General features: G+C 36.4%; 1 protein-coding gene across 1 annotated transcript; it reads left to right on the top strand.

Annotated features, from left to right (window-relative positions):
* The first annotated feature begins 11,451 nt into the window (after positions 1 to 11,451).
* On the top strand, positions 11,452 to 15,600 carry tspan10 (tetraspanin 10). The gene is made up of 3 exons (XM_039686420.2): positions 11,452 to 11,741; positions 12,918 to 13,540; positions 15,086 to 15,600. The coding sequence occupies exons 1-3, from the start codon at positions 11,655 to 11,657 to the stop codon at positions 15,414 to 15,416; spliced, it is 1,041 nt and encodes a 346-aa protein (XP_039542354.2). The 5' UTR covers positions 11,452 to 11,654; the 3' UTR covers positions 15,417 to 15,600.
* Positions 15,601 to 16,371: the final 771 nt, after the last annotated feature.

Genomic DNA, 16,371 nt, shown 5'->3' with positions numbered 1-16,371 from the left:
TGTTTTTTTTTGCTGGTTTCATCGCTACATGGCTAACCTGCTCCAGAGAAGGATTATTAGAGATCGCAAACCAAAATTTGATTTACATTTTTTTTTCTAATTACGTGTATTCTTTTGAGCTCTTTGTAAAATTATATAAATTATTTGGCCTATAACATTTGAACTTTATGGTGATACATTTTTTCTAATATGTCTGTGGAAAAAATGCAAATATCTGTTTTTAATTTTGGTACAGTCTTTTTTATTGATTTAAGAGTTGTGTTTCATTTGATGTATTAATGTGTGATTTTAATCCACCTCTATCTGCTTGCTTCATATGTATTGCTATATTCAGATTTTTTTCTTTCCGCTTCCTAAATCTGATCTAAAGCAGGTTGGATTTTTATGGATTTGTCAACTCCAAACCTAGTCTGAAACTCAGAGTTTGTTCAACTTTATGCAACAGGCCTCTGCTTTGTTCATGTCAGTGTTTCTAGGTTAGTTTCTCAGTTAGGCTATGTTTACACAGAAACGATCTGAAGAGAAAACCCAAAAGTGGCGTTGCGTTATCACTTTTTATTCTGCGTTAAGACGAGCGTTATGGGTGGGAAATCCGCATGCATATGGTGACGCAAAAGTGTGGGAAATTCGCACTCCAGGCAGCTAGGTGGCGATGTGAAGCACTGCCACACAACAACACCAAGTCTCCTCGCCTGCGTACGACCTTCACTGTCTAGCAGACTTCTGCGTTTTTACCCTTTAGACGGGAACGCGGCGGTGAAGCGTTTTTAAGATTTCCACTCTGGAGGGTGGTTTCACTTTTTTGCGTTTTTAAGCCCCAGAAAGGCACATCCGATAAAATATTTTTGCGTTTTCACCTGCGGGCGTGTAAACAGGGCCTTAGTCAATTAGTTAAAAAAAACTGCCTGTTTAGTTTTATGCAGTTTCCCATGATCCCATTGTCTAGGTTACAAATGGTTTGATTAAGTTGTCACAGGTGTTTCACGTTTCTTTGATTGGTTTGTTCTGTCTAATTAAGCCCCACGTTTCAGTTTGTTTTCAGAATTTTAAAAAAGAGATGGCTACCGTCCCACAGGTGGGACGTTTGCCACTATATTTTTAAAACAATAATATCTTAGTAAATACCTTAAATAATATTGACAAACTATATATCATTTGAAAGCTTACAATCTCTAGTTTCTATATTTGGTGACTGATTTTCAAAATATATTACAGAGGAGCCATAATTTATCAATATAAAACAAGAATATTTTCATACTCATAAGGCGTGTTCAGACCTTTATTTTAAAATAGCAGTAAACATGAAAAATCATGAAAAAATGGTAGAAACCTCAGTTTGTTTTCATGGCAAAAGTTCAAAAGATAGAATCCATTCAATTATTTTGGAAAAAAAAGGTCTGAAAAGTTTGAAATATCAAGAAAAAAATAATAAATTCACCATTTGTGACGTGGCAGCTAGCTATGACTTACATGCGTGTTCTTTGTATGTGTTTCTTAGAGGTTCAATTCATATCAAAATCTGCCAAACTTCCCATACTACTTCTGAATAGGATCTCTACTTCAGAAATTGTATGAAAATTGTGAAAATAATGGTTCATATCACTCAAAACACGAATGGAAATGCAGGCGCCCTTATATATGCAGTAATGGAGTCTGATTGTGCCCTAGTGAAAAAGTTTGGTACTGCGCTCAAACAAAATCTTACTGAAAGCTCATTTTTTGAGATACCAACCTAAAATTTGAAACACAACTTGTTCAGATTTTTGGCTTTGATCTTTCTGCCATTTTAGAGTAGCCCAGGTTTTGAAAATATATATTTTATGTAAAATATGAATAATTAATATTTTCACATTGTACATTTCCATAAACTCAAACTTCTATAACTTTTTTTCTGTTTCACTTTCTTAATTTATTTCACTTCTACAAAAATCTGCCAAATGTCTTCTTTAAAACAAGACCAATCATATGTCTATATTCCAAAGCATTCTTGAATTACAACCATTTAAGTTCGAAATGTGCATTTTCATGTCTATTCAAAAAAGGGGGGGGTGACAGTTAACAGGTTAAATAATGTTCGATTGAGATGACTGGGATAATAACAGCTCTTAGGTGGATTGAAGAGGTGTAAATTTGTACAGATTCCATGGCAGCCTAGATTCAGGTCACTCGTTAAGGGAAGATTTGATTATCGAAATTAAACATTTACTATTGCATCTCAGGAACCTTGAAATCATTATTCAGTTTTGTTAGGTTCCAGCTCATATAGGTATAGAAGGAAACAAAGAGGCTACTAAAAAATGTGAAAATTATGTTGAAAAACAAATATATAGGAATTAAAGTGGGGAAGAGTAAAGCCAAATCTATAATTAAATCTGAAAGTATGCCGAATTAAACTGAATGGGAGGCAGAGATTAATGCTAGACATTACCATAAAATTCAGAAGAATGTGACTGGGGAAAGGGTTACTTCGCTGAGTTTACACAGAAGGGAAGAAGAGGTCTATACCAGACTTAGATTAGGTCACACACAATTGAATACTTAATGTTTGTTAGTAATGTTTTCTAGTGCCCTGAGTTCTTCGTTTTAATAAAAGTTAAACTGCTATGTCTAGATCCTTTTACTAGTTTATTGCAACCAGAGATGGGAAATCTGGCTCTTTTCAAAGGTTTGTTGTTGACGTTTCTCTGACAGATATTTTAATTTTAAAAATTCTGCACTCAGCTTTGCAGTCTACAATATTATTGAAATGCAGCCAGATGCTGCTTGTTTTTCTGTATTTTTTTCCAGTCTGGTTTTCGCTCATTTCTTCACGATCTCCCAACGCGCTTGAATTTAAATCCGACTCCCCCGCCTCTCTCTCTCTGTGAAACTGGCCTGTACCACACTACACTTGGCTCACCCTGCATGAGGAATAAATAAATAAATAAATAAATAAATAAATACTGTCTGCTCTTGATTGGAAGGTATCACTATTGCTCAAACACGGAAATATCCTCAACCGCTTCAAAAAAGCTTTTGGCTGGGCGAGTAAAGTGTTATGGACAGATAAAATGAACTTTGCTACATATGGACCAAAAAGAGAATAAGATTCATTATGCAGAATTATAGCGGCATCCACAAATCCCTCAGCTAGAACATATTACATAGACTGAACACGAGGTCAATGAAGCTTTCAGGTTTTCCCCTTAACCTGTTAACTGTCACCCCCCCTTTTTTGAATAGACATGAAAATGCACATTTCGAACTTAAATGGTTGTAATTCAAGAATGCTTTTGAATATAGACATATGATTGGTCTTGTTTTAAAGAAGACATATGGCAGATTTTTGTAGAAGTGAAATAAATTAAGAAAGTGAAACAGAAAAAAAAGTTATAGAGGTTTGAGTTTATGGAAATTTACAATGCAAAAATATTAATTATTTATATTTTACATAAAATATATATTTTCAAAACCTGGGCTACTCTAAAATGGCAGAAAAATCAAAGCCAAAAATCTGAACAAGTTGTGTTTCAAATTTTAGGTTGATATCTCAAAAAATGAGCTTTCAGTAAGATTTTGTTTGAGCGCAGTACCAAACTTTTTCACTAGGGCACAATCAGACTCCATTACTGCCCATATAAGGGCGTCTGCATTTCCATTCGTGTTTTGAGTGATATGAACCATTATTTTCACAACTTTCATACAATTTCTGAAGTAGAGATCCTATTCAGAAGTAGCATGGGAAGTTTGGCAGATTTTGATATGAATTGAACCTCTAAGAAACACATACAAAGATCACGCATGTAAGTCATAGCTAGCTGCCACGTCACAAATGGTGAGTTTATTATTTTTTTCTTGATATTTCAAACTTTTCAGACCTTTTTTTTCCAAAATAATTGAATGGATTCTATCTTTTGAACTTTTGGCATGAAAACAAACTGAGGTATCTACCATTTTTTCATGATTTTTCATGTTTACTGCTATTTTAAAATAAAGGTCTGAACACGCCTTATGAGTATGAAAATATTCTTGTTTTATATTGATAAATTATGGCTCCTCTGTAATATATTTTGAAAATCAGTCACCAAATATGGAAACTAGAGATTGTAAGCTTTTAAATGATATATAGCTTGTCAATATTATTTAAGGTATTTACTAAGATATTATTGTTTTAAAAATATAGTGGCAAACGAAACGTCCCACCTGTGGGACGCTGACAGTTAAGACAACAAAAAATAGTCATCTCATAAATTCTACAGAATAACTCAAGACTAGTCTTTGTGCATGCAGTAGGCCTATGCACTACTAAAATAGGCATGATTGAAGGTGAAATGAAGAACAGGCTTTTGTAAACCCCCTCAGATTCATCCAAGGTCACTCTTGAGAAATGTATATAACAGAAAGTGAAGGTAGTGAGGTAGAGTTGAATTTCCAAATGTTTTGAAAAGAGATCCTCTATAAACAAACAAGCTCTGCTAATCCAATAGAAACCTGTCAATGTGAGAATGCAGGAGAGATGAATGAGTTTAGGTAACTGGATGCTATCCAGTTAGGATTGCAGTACTTCTGCAACAGATTGAATGAGATTAGAAGATTTGATTGTTGAAAATCTGCATTATAATGGTGAAATAATTTATTTTTACCTTTCTCCTTAGAAGGCTTTTAAGCAAAACAACTTAACATTTCAGCATATTACATTAAATGTTTTGCCATGGATGGATGGATGGACGGATAGATGTATAGATGAACAATGGATGGATGACAGACAGATAGACTAATGGTAGGATGGATGGATAGATAGATATTTCAAATAAGTCCAGGCGTTATGCTTCATTTTCTATATGCAAAATATATTTTCTTTAAATTGTTGTGGTGAAATATAACCTGGACATGTTTTCACGAGATTGATTTTCAAATGTTATGGACTTCTGCAACTTTGTGGACATTCTGGTTATAAATTCCTCCCGGAGGTCTCAACCTGTCTGTGCGAAAAGCATCAGTACAGCTCACGGATGTAATTTAACATGAAACAGTCTGACAACAAAGCCATAGAGAAAGCACAAATGGGAATAGGAAGGAAGGATAGAATTTATGTTTATTCCATTTTAAGGGAGACCACGAATTTTTGGCCATTAAAATACATGATATCTGTAAACTCTTGAAAACAACCTGTCAAATCTGATGCCCAGCAAATGCTATTAAAAAATGATTAGGGTAAAACCAGAACGCAGGATAAGGATCCACCTCTGACCCGGCTGAAGCTCTGGATCCTGAATCTGGACTGAGGTTCCTGGACTAATTAACAGCCATGAGTCTTGATCCAATGCACAGGCCTGGCCAACAGCGCTCCGCAGAACAGGCCAGCGTGGACTTATGGAAATAATGACACCACACTGAGATCCGGATGCCAGAATGAAAAATCTGGCCCACTCGCTTTGTTTTTCAACGACTTCTCGCTCTCTTTCTTGCCTTATGCCATTCTCCTCTACTGAGACACAGCTGTGATGGTAACACCAGTCATACACTCTAACAGCGAGTTCAACCAAAACTGAAAAAAAAAAATGACTTGGCCTCATGTTGTTCCAAAACATGTAAGACTGTCGTTCATTGAAACACAAATGAAGATATTTTAGCGAAATCTGAAAGATTTCTGTCCCACCATTGACGGTCCAAACAACTACCAGTTTGAAACTCCAAAAAAAAAAAATCATAAAGAGATTTTAAAATGAATCCATATTAATCAAAGGGTTTTTTTCCCCCCAAAATTTTCTGAAGAGAGGCTTTGGGCCCGATTTTAACGATCTAAGCTCATGACCTAAAGCGCACAGCAGAAGCGCACATAGGGCGTGTCCGAATCCACTTTTTGCTAGTTTAACGACAGGGAATGGTCTAAAAGGGTTGTCCCGATTCCTATTATATAGTAATAGGTGTGTTTTGGGCGTAACATGCAAAAAAACAATCAGAGTCTTATTTCCCATTCCCTTTAAAAGTCTTACATGACTTACAATTCGTTATTATGACAGAATTTGCACGCAAAAAAACTGAACGGTTTGTTCTCATGAGAATAAACCTCATTGGTTCTCACACATCAAGCGAAGATGATTGAGCTTCTGTTGAATGTTTATGTGAATAAAAGTTCACATAAGTTCAATCTGTTCAACATATAAAGCGACCGTCTCTTCAAAAAGTCATAATTGTGTATTTCTCAATGTCTTTGATCCTAACCTTTTGCTCAACCCTTTTATGCTGTATAATATTTCCCCTGTAAAGCAATTTCTTGATCTTTTTAGCATCATGTTTAAGGCGGTGACACAGAAATTACCACATGGTTCAAACAGAAGTAAGTCTTTAACAGCACTTCATTGTTTACAATTGGACTTGTCAAGCTCAACTTTTATGGGAAAAATCATAGTGATCAATTTTGTTAGAGAAAAATATTGTTCATGGCAAAATTTTCGAAAATACTGACTGTTCATTTTTGGAGTGGTAAAACCTGTTTTGAAAAGAAATGTCATGGGCTATTAAGTTTTTTCTTCCCCATTTAAAATAGTGGCTTATTGCAAGGCACAAATAATGAGACTAAGAGAGTTTATATGTATAGGGTTGGGTATCGAGAATCGAGTATCGATTGCAACCGAGACTAACTTTTCGTTTTTCCCGGAATCGTTCAAAAGTAAAAATTTCGATTCCTAGTTTCGATATTCACAGTCCGCCGAGCGGAAGAAGAAACCGCTGAACAACACCAACGAAGAAGTGTCTACCGGAAGTGTTGGCATAACCACGCGAGTCAAACATGAGTAGCTTACGTCTGCGGTCCAAAGTGTGGCTTCACTTTTCTAAAAATAACGAAATCTCAGCAAAATGCAAAATTTGTGTCAAAAGGAGTATTTTTACAGAAGGAGTATTTCCTTCAGAAAGGATTATTTCCTTCCGAAAGAGCATTGGTTAGCAAGGTTAGCTAAACTTTTTTGACCCTGCCTCTTAAAAGAATCGGAATCGAGAATCGTTAGGAACCGGAATCGAAACAAGGAATCGGAATCGGAATCAGAATCGTTCAAATTCAAACGATACCCAACCCTAGTTATGTAGGCTATTCAAGTTCTTTAAATCAAACAATTTGGCCATCAATGTTTTTATTGTTTATAGGCTAGGGACATAAAATCATTCTGAAAGAGATTCCAATGATGTCATTATAGTTGTGGTGTGGACAATGCTATTCATTTGTATTTACAATGATGTTCTGAACTATATCTTTAGTTATAGTTATCATCTTTAGTGTGAACAGGCCTTAATAAACATCCATCGAAAAAAACATAATTATTGCCTATTAAATGACAAAAATATGTAAATAAATAAATGCACATGCCTGCCACATCTCTTCGGAGAAAAATGACAACAGAGAAAACATTAAAAACATCAGATTCCTATCAGCGGTGATGAAAAAGTGTCAAGTAGCTCTACATATAGATGTTTTTCACTCTATATCTTAAATCAGGGGTCGGCAAGTAAGGTTGGCATCGTGCCAAAAAATATTTTTCACACGAGATAGCGGGCCAGAACATAGTCAATGGATAATTTAAGTTGATTAATTTAATGAAATTAAAATTAATTGATGAAAAATGCCTGTGACAGACTGTCACAGTGTCTTTTGTAACTGGTAGTGAGCTGTTACTCTATGTTAAATCCTGTTGATGTGGTTATTATCTGAACATATTATTGTGAAGCAGTCATCACATCATAAGGAAACAGTCTTTTCAATATTTGTATCTCCAATTAGATAATATTTCTGGTGAAGGAGAATTAAGGAGAATGGAAAGCCAGTGAAAAAGCCAGTGAAAAAGTAGAGGAAAAAAAATACTTTTTGCTTGTGGTGGAAATCTTTTTAATGCCAGAAAGTAAGCAGAATCAAGAAAAATAAAGAACTTTAGAAACCTTTACTGTCATATATATTGAATTTTACGCTTATGCGATTGAATTTCGTTAGAGTGTTTAATTTATTTTCAAAAATGGCTATTTATATACTTCTAAACAAGCATCAAAGCAACTGCAGAACTGAATGATGAATGATGCATATGTTTTGTTTTTAATTTACAGCCTGCACCATTCAATCTCGGTTGACGTGTTCAGATTGGCACACACTTTTAAGCCACAGCCAGATTTAACAGGTGGATTTCATTTATCAACATAACAATGAAGGAAAAATCATAGATTTCCACAAAAATGCCAGACTAACAGTTATTCTGTCTGAGCGATTATCAATTTGTACTGAGAGGCAAAATTTCAAGAGGAAGAATACACTGAGGAGTGATACATATTATATACAGTAGATCCTCCATTATTTTTCATAGATGGTTCTAATCATCAGTGTTGTGCAAGTTACTTCCAAACTGTAATACATTAGGTATTACTAGTTACTGTTATTTAAAAGTAATTCATTACCTTACAATATTACTGTCCCAGAATTGTAATGCGTTACATTACACATGTATTACTTTTGAGTTACTTTCACCAAAATAACTAAGTAGAACTTAACTTTTGGGCTGTAACGATATGCAATATGAAACCGAAATCGCGATTCGCCACACGACTCAGATCCACGAACCTACAGAATCGCGACACACCTCTTCCAACTCCAGCGTTATTCTCCTTACCGTCCAGATCCAATGCTGCCTTATCTTTAAATTAGGCTATTAGTATTATTTGAAGTTAACATTATAAAATACGTAGACCTACACCACAAAACTAGTTGAGGATAAATTATTTAAAATTGGGGAAGTCCAGCATTATGGACATGACATTTGCAGTCAAAACTTGAAATAGCCTAAAAATTCTCAGAAAATTCATGTATTGAAACGTATATAGGCTACTTCCTTAAAGGACTCCAGACATTAGACAAATATCAGTCTATGTTTTATTTTTAATATTAGGGAAAAGACACACATTCATGCGTGACAAAAAAATAGGAGGCAAAATACATTTTTTGTAATTCTGTTAATTACACTGCGCAAATCGGATGAGGAAGGGTTGGCTCTCCAGTCTCCATAGAACTTAAAATATTCATTTTATTTTAGTTTTCGTGTTCGCATTTAAGAGGAAAAAACAATGTTACAGACGTGACCGCTCTGAACTGGCACTAAAAGACTGCTTTAAAACTTTCACATAGTCTGTTGCCTTTAAGAAGTAAAAGCAGACAATACACTGTAATACAACTGTAATACAAGCCTCACTGAACATGTAACGAGTAAAATATTACTGAAAATTAATTAGTAATGCTTTACACTACTGCGTTACAGCAAAAAGTAATAGGTTACTGTAATGTATTACTTTTGTACTGCGTTACTCCCAACACTGCTAATCATCCAGTTCAGATCTCTAACTAAAAGTACGAGCAATAGTAATAGTGATGCTTCAGAACTTTCACAACATCAATTAGTTATCAGGGAATCTTTCAAGTGCTCCTATTACGCTATTTCCTTCCATGTAATATAGCCTTTTGTGAATGTAAAAGGTCTGTGAAGTTTTAAAGATCAAAGTGCACAATAAATGGTGTACCGAAACAAGTTGTCAGTAATTTCAGCCTTTCTTCCTGCACACACCTGTACGTTTGCAAATCACCAATCTTAACAGACTGGGCCATCAGACCAATCAGAGCAGAGTAGACCAATCACAACAGACTGGACCATCTGACCAATCAGAGCAGAGTAGACCAATCACAACAGACTGGGTCATCTGACCAATCAGAGCAGAGTAGACCAATCACGACAGACTGGGCCATCAGACCATTCAGAGCAGAGTAGACCAATCACAACAGACTGGGTCATCTGACCAATCAGAGCAGAGTAGACCAATCACAACAGATTGGGTCATCTGACCGATCATAGCAGAGCATGCTCTAGGAAAGGAGTGGTTTAGAGAGACCAGATCATTTATTAAACCATTTTGAGAAATGAAATTCTGAAAATCTGTGAGAAAAGAGGTGATACTGCAATGCACATTAAGAGAAAATTAAAGTTTTTGATTCAATTTCAATTCAATTCAATAATGTCGGAGACATCCAAAACAAAATTAGGAACTTTTAAAATAAAACATAGGAGCAGACATAAACTTAGATAATGCAAAAGTAAGCATCAGCAAAGCTCCAGACATGGCGAAGCGAGCACAGTTTTATGGAGTTTGCACAGACAGCAGTGTCTGTATGAGTAATATTTTTGGAGTCAGGTGGTGTGAGATGATTTGGCTCTGGATGGAGCTGTGAGAAGGAAAAATCTGCTCCGTTCATTCCTGGAATACCTACTGTGCTGCGCTCTCCTCTTCAAATGAAGACCCGAAGCCAAGGTCATGCAGGAAAAGATCCAGGAGCATGGGGGATATCTCACAGCGAGCACATCTGCACAAGCAACCACAGGAAAAGTCACCATGAGGTGTATGCATGCATCACGCTAATTTTATGTTTCATTTAATTCCAGAGGACTGTCAATGTTTTCAGTAGCTGCAGGTTTCCCCTTTTAGCGAAAAGCTAGTTTACTGGATTTTTCCAAGAGTGATTTTCACCGAAAGTCATACACTGTAAAAAAAAAAAAAAAAAATGATGGTTTAACTAAAAAAGTAAGTAACCTGGTTGCCTTAAAATTTTAAGTTGATTGAACTGGAAAAAGTGAGTTAATACAATGAAGGAGATTAATTTAATCATCAGAAACTCAAAATAATAAGTTATCTCAACTAAATAAATGATTATAAAGTTGATTTGACAAAAGAAAATATGTTGTGATAACAAATCTTGAAAATATTTTTTACAGAGTAATAGATAATATTTTACATTAAATACCAATCCTAAACTGTTACAAATATTATAACAGTAAAACATTAAAAATGTACACAGCTAAATTTTTAAGTCATCGTTATGGTGATCAGTGTTTGGTTTAGTTGGGCAGTTTGGTTTAGTTTTAATTGGTGGCATCCAGAATGCACTGCGACATGCTTTATAATTGTCACCATTGTTGAGATTCACAGGCTAAGTCTGTGTTGTCTTAAAAAAAAATGTAAAAACTTGTAAAAGAGAAACTTTTAAGAAATTATTTTAAATACATTGTAAACGTTAAAAATATCATACTGTACAAGGTCACTGCTGCTAATAATAAAATAAACCTAACTCAGAAATTAGGCTCTATATGAGTTCAGGTCAAATGATTGTGAAATAATGATTACGTTAAAAAACAACCATCACCATCTGATCTGATCATCATTTCTATTAGTTGCCAAGGCAATATTTATAATTGGCATTCAAAGTTTTGTTTTATTTAAAAAAAAATATTTCAAAGTTTAAATATTTTATTTCAGCTTTACTTCAATTAACATTTTTACCAGTTTTAGTCTATAACAACTGTCCCTGTGACCATAAACTCATGCATAAACTTTATAGTGATGGAGCAGTGAACCATCTTGCTAACGCGTTCAGTCGTTCATGTGAGCTGCACACTGTGTGCTTGAGCCTTCAGGGCTGGTTGATACGCTGACCCTGTAATCCTCAGTACTGTGACTCTCACATGATGTAGGAATGCTGTGCCGTGGCCCACTCGCACTCGTTCTCTTCTGTCTCCTCTACCCCTCAGCCGACCAGCATCCCTCTCTGAGCGCTCTGGAGGACATTCCGGGTCCACTCCCGGTATTTGGGAGGTATGGGCTGGTTTCCGTCTTTTGGGAGATTTTTCTTTTGGAGGAGGAATGACTTCCAGAATGGAGAGAACAAACCTCTGATACCAAAGGTAGTGACTGCTTTCTGTTCATTTTATTTACATTTTTGTATTTGCCAGTTGATTGTAGGTGACTTAGCGCTGTTTTAGCAGCCAATTCACAAAAGACATTATGTAAATCAAAGAGTGAAACTTTTTTCTGGAGTAACATAACTTCTGTTACAACTTATGATTTGAGTTTAAGGCAGGATTACCTCTAATACACGATTTAGCGGCAAGAGAGTGGAAATAATGTTTGGTTAAATATTAATAATTTAAATTATAAATAATAATTTGTAGTATTTTTATCATTTATTATTGTATATATTTTATCATTTTATAATTTATTATTTTTATATTTTATTTTTTTATATTACTTTTATTTATAATAATAATAATAATAATAATAATAATAATAACAAATGCAGCAATGTGTTATACTTATTTATTACCATTAGTAAATGAAAAAATAAGAAAAATAAATGTACATTAGTTTTACACAAATAATCATTGAACAGTAACAAAAACACCAGCAACAATAATCAATAAAAATACATAATAATAGTAATAATAATAACAATTATTATTATAATTTCCAAATAGTTTAATGAAACACTCTTGGTCAGTTTGGGCCAAATGTTTCAATGTATTAATGGTAATAATAAAACTAATAATAATGATAACAACAACAGTTAGCAAAGATATTATTATAATATTCATAATGGTTAATCAGAGTAAAAATAATATTAGCTAAGTTTCTATTGTTATTATTATTATAATAATCATTATTATTAATGCATTGAAACTGTAAATTTGGTCCAAACTGTCTAAGGATATTCAACTGAACAAGAGTGTTTGATTAACTAATTGGAAATAATACTTAATAATAATAATAAAAACAACTTATTATTATTATTAATATTGTTATTATTATGAATGCACTGTCACTGTTTTGTGAATCTGGCCCAGGAGCTCTTAAGGTAATGATACACAGGGCAACTTTTTAAGCAATATTGCTGGGCAATCTTGCAGAGTGATTGTTGCATGGGCATTTTCCCATCGAAAATGTTCAATAAATTTCTGTCTGGATAATTTAGGTTGTGGGCACTGTGCTCAAACATTGCTCAAAAAGTTGCCCTGAGTATCATCACCTTTAGGGTATTCATCTGACCAAATTCATTAACTTTCTACTTCTTACACCATCATCAGGGAGACGTTAAAAACTCAGAGGGTACCTCAGCGGCCACGTATCTGGGAACGTACGACAGTTCAGGAAGTCAAACCAGCTCTAGTTCATCCTGCCATGAAGGGTCAATCAGAGCTTCATCATGGAGGATCTTCACTCCACGGGTTCACAGTTCGTCCAGTTGGAGCGACTATATTCTGAAGTACCTCCTCATCACGAGCAACCTGCTCTTCACTGCTCTCGGTCTGGTCACGCTAGTGGTAGGCCTGTGGGGTTTGATTAACAAAGAGTCCTTTGCTCAGGAGAAGATCAGCGGTATCGGCACAGACCCCATGCTGCTCTTCACGTTCCTCGGTTTGGTTCTCGCCCTGCTGAGCCTGACGGGATGTGTGGGAGCGTTGCGGGAGAACATGTGCCTTCTTCGGACCTTCTCGGCTACTGTGCTCCTCCTTTTGGTGGCGCAGGTTCTGGCGGCGGTCCTGGTTTACAGCATGCAAGGCCAGATCGTGGAGGTCTTGCGCTCGGGTATGCAGGCCGCCATGGTGCGGTACCAGGACGACCTGGACCTGAGGTTCATCACTGATGAGATCCAGACGGGCCTGCAGTGCTGCGGGGCGGATACCTACAGAGACTGGGAAATCAATGTGTGAGTGCATGAGCAAAATGAGTGGAAATCAAGAGAGGGGCTGACATCATTACAGTTTCCAACACTGCAGTAGTCCAAAGTTGAATACACAGATTATAAAACACAATTTGTAATAAAGAGCATCTCCAGCGTTTAATGCATTCTGGACTTTAGTTTGGAGTTGGCTTTCACATCTTTTTTCCATTCATGTTTCCAATGTATTTCACATGATCACACCACAATCCTTATTTAGCAATCCCAATTATGATTACCCATGCATTATTGACAAAGTAAGGCTCTACTGAAGGGAGTTTAAAGTTAAAGTGTGTATTATTATTAAAGTGTGTACCCTTTTGACCTGGGCTAAAAAAAACAATCATCTAGAAACCACCCACAAATGCACTAAAACATCATAAAACCCCTTAGCAACCACCTAACAACACCTTAGCATCATGGCATCAAGTTTTGCATGAACCTTTTTGACCTAGTCTGGTACAACCTGCCAGAAATGCACTAAAAACTACTCTGACTTCCTTAGCAACCACATAGAAACACCCTTGCATTATGGCATCAAGTTTTGCATTAATCTGGTATGTAATCAATTATCTAAAAATGCAATAAAATTAAATTTAGAATCACTCAGCAACATCCTAGCATCATGGAAGCAATCATGGATTTGCATGAAACTTTTTGATCTTTTTTAGTAAGCTACCACCCAGACCACCCTAGCAACCACACAGAAATGTACTTAAAAACACTTTGGGGTCCCTTAGCAACCTCATAGCAATGACCTAGCATCATAGCATTAATTTTGCCATGGCACCCTAAACACTCACGGTCTTCCTACGAGTAATGGTGCTTTGACTAACACAGTCTCATCCCAAGAAGTCATATAACTGACGTCTTGGGACATCTTTTGACCATACGTCAACATCCACCTTTTTAGGGTACCCTTAAACGTCGGTTACATGACGATCCCGGGCCGTCATGCAACTGACGCTTTACCTTTAACGTCGGTTAGGTGACGGGGGTAGGTTTAGGTCTGGGGTAGGGTTAGGATCTGAGAATGTCATCTAACCGACGTTTAAGGGTACCCTAAAAAGGCGGATGTTGACGCATGGTCAAAAGACGTCCCATGAGACTGCGCTGCTTTGACTGTCGGGTATAAGTCTGCTGTGGAGAACATTTCTGTCCAGGCTCAGCAAAACTGTGCATCGAGGGCGCATATCGACTAAATCCTAAAATGAGAAATGGCCCTGGGACACCCTTCAGTCTCTTGGATTTCACAATTACAATCACAATCAGCGGCCATTGTAAGTCCACAAGACCTTGAGTGCATATGAAGCGTGCCATTTGGGACAGGGCCTAAGAACACCTTAGCAACCAAATAGAAATACCTATAACATTCGGTTTAGAACTGGCATGTATCACTAACAATTTCCAAAATGTAAAAACATAGTCCTTCTTATTTTTGCATTAATTCTTGGTGCCACAAGTGGGACAGATTTGACACTTCACCCTTGACCTACCTTTGAACTCTCACCGGTATCCATTTCTCTGGCACAGGTATTTCAACTGTTCGGCTCCAGGGGTCCAGGCTTGCGGAGTGCCCCCTTCATGCTGTGTAGATCCCCTAGAGAACGGGACGGTGTGGAACAGCCAGTGTGGAGTCGGCGCCCAACAGCTGGACGAGTTCTCCGCCCAGAGCGTGATCTTCCTGGGCGGCTGTTTGGGCAGCATCTCCCGCTGGATTGAGCACAACAGTGGAGTGATTGTCACGGTAGTCATAATTCTGCTGGGGGTCCAGATACTCACTCTGTTCATGGCGGATCATCTGCTGCAGAAGATACGCTGGAACAGAGCTCGGCATGATGTGTACTTACAATCACTGCAATGAATGGACTCAGATGTTTTAAATAAGACGATAATATGTCATCGGGATTCTGAACCAGTCTGGATTTAATTAATTCATTGCATCTGGCATCTGGAGAAGTTAAGCTGTTTAGTCTGGAGACAAATAGTCTAGGAAATGTATGATAGCATATTAAATCTTAAAGGCATCAAAGGTTCTTTCATTGTTTGTAAATGTTTTCATAACATACCTATTCTTATTTGGTATAGTTATTTAAATGACCAAATAATACTCTTAACAACACGTCCCTTCTACACAATCTCTTTTGTATATAATCACATTCTTAAACTGTCAAGTCAAGTCACCTTTATTTATATAGCGCTTTTTACAACACAGATTGTATCAAAGCAGCTTCACAGTGATAACATGAAAATAATACTACACAGAGTGCTCATCCATTTCCGGTTGTGTAGAAAAAAAAAGCGGAGGAAAACCGAGGAAAACGGTGTTATGGCAGAGTCTTCAAAATTTACTGTCCTCCAGTCTTTGAAATGAAACGTACGTTTAGATGTAATTTTATATATAGTTATATTTATTTAATATCACTTTAAAAAGAAGCATAAACACAACGAGGGGTGTCTGTTTTATCTGTTTTTGTGACTAACGTTTCTTTAGTATAACCATGGAGTATAAAATTCAATATAAATTCTCGGTATTGCATTGGACTCTACGATCGGCGGAAGTTATCGAGCATCCCTAATGCTTCACCGGAAATACCGCCGTGCACACGAGCCCATTAGTGAAAAAAGGAGAGCAGGAAGTAGAAAACCGTCTAGTCAGAAAAAGGTGGGTAAACATTTGAATGTAGCTCTATTGCCCTCTTTAGTACTGGTCTGTTACCGCCAGAACACATCTTTTGCATTTTTAAAGTGTGTTTCTGCAATATTAACCTTGATAACTAAACACTAGTAATGTTAATTGAATTGCAGTTAGACACTGA

Source organism: Pimephales promelas, chromosome 3 (genome assembly GCF_988280905.1).
Source record: "Pimephales promelas chromosome 3, fPimPro1.hap1.1, whole genome shotgun sequence".
Classification (NCBI taxonomy): domain Eukaryota; kingdom Metazoa; phylum Chordata; class Actinopteri; order Cypriniformes; family Leuciscidae; genus Pimephales; species Pimephales promelas.
Note: the sequence above shows the minus strand (reverse complement) of the source record. Positions and strands in the feature narration are given on the sequence as shown.

Coding starts and splice junctions, on each gene's coding strand:
- tspan10 (XM_039686420.2), top strand. CDS start 11,655: ATGGGCTGGTTTCCGTCTTTTGGGAGATTTTTCTTTTGGAGGAGGAAT. Junction 11,742..12,917: donor ACAAACCTCTGATACCAAAG/GTAGTGACTGCT, acceptor CACCATCATCAG/GGAGACGTTAAAAACTCAGA. Junction 13,541..15,085: donor AGAGACTGGGAAATCAATGT/GTGAGTGCATGA, acceptor TCTCTGGCACAG/GTATTTCAACTGTTCGGCTC.